General features: G+C 43.3%; 1 gene segment (V, D, J or C); it reads left to right on the plus strand.

Moving 5' to 3' along the window:
• The first annotated feature begins 917 nt into the window (after positions 1-917).
• LOC126060233 (immunoglobulin kappa variable 4-1-like) lies at positions 918-2,110 on the plus strand. The segment is given in 3 exon segments: positions 918-981; positions 1,206-1,679; positions 2,070-2,110. Coding segments are annotated over 3 exon segments (564 nt in total).
• The last annotated feature ends 591 nt before the right edge of the window (positions 2,111-2,701 follow it).

The following is a 2,701-nucleotide window of genomic DNA, read 5'->3' on the forward strand; positions in this document are numbered from 1 at the left end:
TTGTTTTTTCCTGTCCATTTCCACAAAGAATCTAGAGCCCTCTTCTTAGATCTTGGCCATTGTGGACATGATAGGTTCCACTTTCTCTTTGGTTCACGCTTTCTTTCTGATCTGAGCCCTGGTAAGGCCTAGCTCAATATAGGATCCCTGAGGACTTTCCAAACAGGTGAATTCTGGGCCTGTCTTCTATTTCTCTGGGCCTTGCATAGGTCTGGAATCCAATCTCAAATGCTTGCAGTGTCTTTTAGATATCCTTCAGCATACAAGTGTCCTTAGAGCTCAGACATTTTCTAGCTTTAAATTTTTATCAAACTTTGAGGCAAAAATTTCCCCTCTTCTTCCCTTTCCTTTAATATTTTTTTCCAGCATTTTTTATCATTTCCCAAAACTGTTGATTTGAGGAAACTAGTCCATCAGTTATGGAACCTGAACCCATTTAAGACTGTTTTTAGGTTATAATTAAAGCTATTTATGAGGTCAGGGGTTTTTCAAGCAGTTGTGATGGGCTACTAACCTAAAGGTTGCAGTTTGAACACACCCAGTGGTACCCTGGAAGAAAAGCCTGTCAGTCTGCTTCTATGAAGAATACAGGCAAGAAAACCCTTATGGAGCAGCTCTACTGTGTAACACATGGGGTTGTCCTGAGTTGGAATCCACTGGACTGCGAGAGGTTTTAAGTTGATATTAGAGCTTCTAAGTACACTTCTGTGTATTTTCTAGTGATAAAATTATACTTTCCGTAATATATTTGGCTCTTGATGTACATTAGATAGTTTCACAAACTGTTTCACAAACCGTGGTCCGTGTAATCTGCTTTCAATTCACTGATTGATTTGCATAGGCCCCTCCACACCCAGGCTGGCTGCTCAGATATTATAAACAGGGCCTATGCAATGTGAGCTGATCTGCATCAGGCAGGCAAGGGCAACAAGATGGTGCCACAGACCCTGTTCCTCATGTCCCTGTTGCTCTGGGCCTCTGGTGAGAAATTAAAAGTGCTTCAATCGCTGTAGAGTAGAATCTTTGTAGAGCTGAGAAATGATTTTAAGATATAGTGGGAAATGATGGTTATTTCCAAATGGAACCAATTGTGTGCTCAAACCTAATATCACTAAATGTTCTGGTATTCGGGGGGATATTTTAATGTGTGTATGAAAAAGTGTGTGTATATATGTATGCATGGTAATTGTCCACTCTGATTACAGGTGCCAGTGGGGACATCATAATGACCCAGTCTCCAGCCTCCCTGGCTGCATCTCAAGGAGGAACGGTCACCATCAACTGCAAGGCCAGCCAGAGTCTTTATTCCAGCTTCAGCAAGAAAGACTTATTAGCCTGGTACCAGCAGAAATCAGGACAGGCTCCTAAGCGGCTCATCTACTATGCATCGACCAGGGCATCTGGGGTCCCTGACCGGTTCAGTGGCAGTGGGTCTGGGACAGACTTCACTCACACCATCAGCAACTTCCAGGCTGAAGACGCTGCAGTTTATTACTGTCAACAAGGTTATAATACTCCACCCATGGTGCTTCAGCCTCGAACAAAAACCTCCTCCCGAGGGTTACAGGCCAGTGAGTCTTCACTGCACCAGCTGCTTCCTTTCTGCTTAGCCCTGAACATGCACGCTTCCTCTCTCTGTCCCAAAGCCTGCATCTCCGGACTAATTCCTTGGAGTATTTGTAGGTTCCAGGAGAAAATTAAGGGACGTGGCTTCTTCTGGACCCCATTTTGTGGTAAACTAAAGAAAAAAAATCCACTAAAAATCTCTTGTAGACTTTGTCAGGAGTTTTCATATCACAGGAACCTGCATGTTTTACACGGATAGATCACATGACTGATTTGGGGTAGTGTCCCGTGTGCTTTACGCCCTGAAGGATCAGGTTTCTCTTCCCTGTGCATTCTTGACTCTCAAATATTCCCATTTTATTTCCTTGTTTTCCTGGACTTTTTCCTTTCTCTTCTGTTATGCCTCATAACTCTGGATCTAACCCAATATTAAACTTGGGCCCTTCATATTTAAAATCTCCCTCACAGAAGGGAGTATTCCTCTCTTACATTTTCCCTCCAAGTCTTCCGGGTCAACATCAGTGAGGGTGTTTTCCTGCTCTAAGCTCCCACTTTACTGCCCTGTTCTCCTCTGTCCATGTCTTTCAGTGTCACTCAGTCTTTCAAAGGCCAGACTCTAACTCATTAACTCTATCACTCTAGAAACGTGATAGTTTTCCCATTTCTTTTTTCATTATTTGTCAATTCCTCTTTACATTAATCCCTTAGGGGCCCAAGTTTAATTTAGTGACCAAAGGGAACCATATTTCTTTCTCGTTTTTCCTTGCCATTTTGTGAGTCCCTGACTCATGAAAATTCAATGCACAATATTATCTGATGGTTCTGATCCATAGGGTTTTCACTGGCTGATTTCTCAGAAGTAGGTCACCAGGACTTTCTTTCTAGTCTGTATTAGTCTGCAAGTGCTACTGAAACCTGCTCAGCATCACAACAACACGGGTAGAGGAAGTATGGTAAATGAGGCCTGTGGGTCCCTGCTCTGGATGATGCTGATGACAAAGTAAGTAGTGTTTCCAGTCAGTGTAGACAAGACTCTGGCCCTGCAGCTAACAGAGACTTTCTCTCCTGGGAGACAGCAGAGATTCTGGCAGCTACTGAGCAGGATCTGTCCTCTTAAACCTGAAATGAAAGGCAC

Source organism: Elephas maximus, chromosome 17 (assembly GCF_024166365.1).
Source record: "Elephas maximus indicus isolate mEleMax1 chromosome 17, mEleMax1 primary haplotype, whole genome shotgun sequence".
NCBI classification, from domain to species: Eukaryota; Metazoa; Chordata; class Mammalia; order Proboscidea; family Elephantidae; genus Elephas; species Elephas maximus.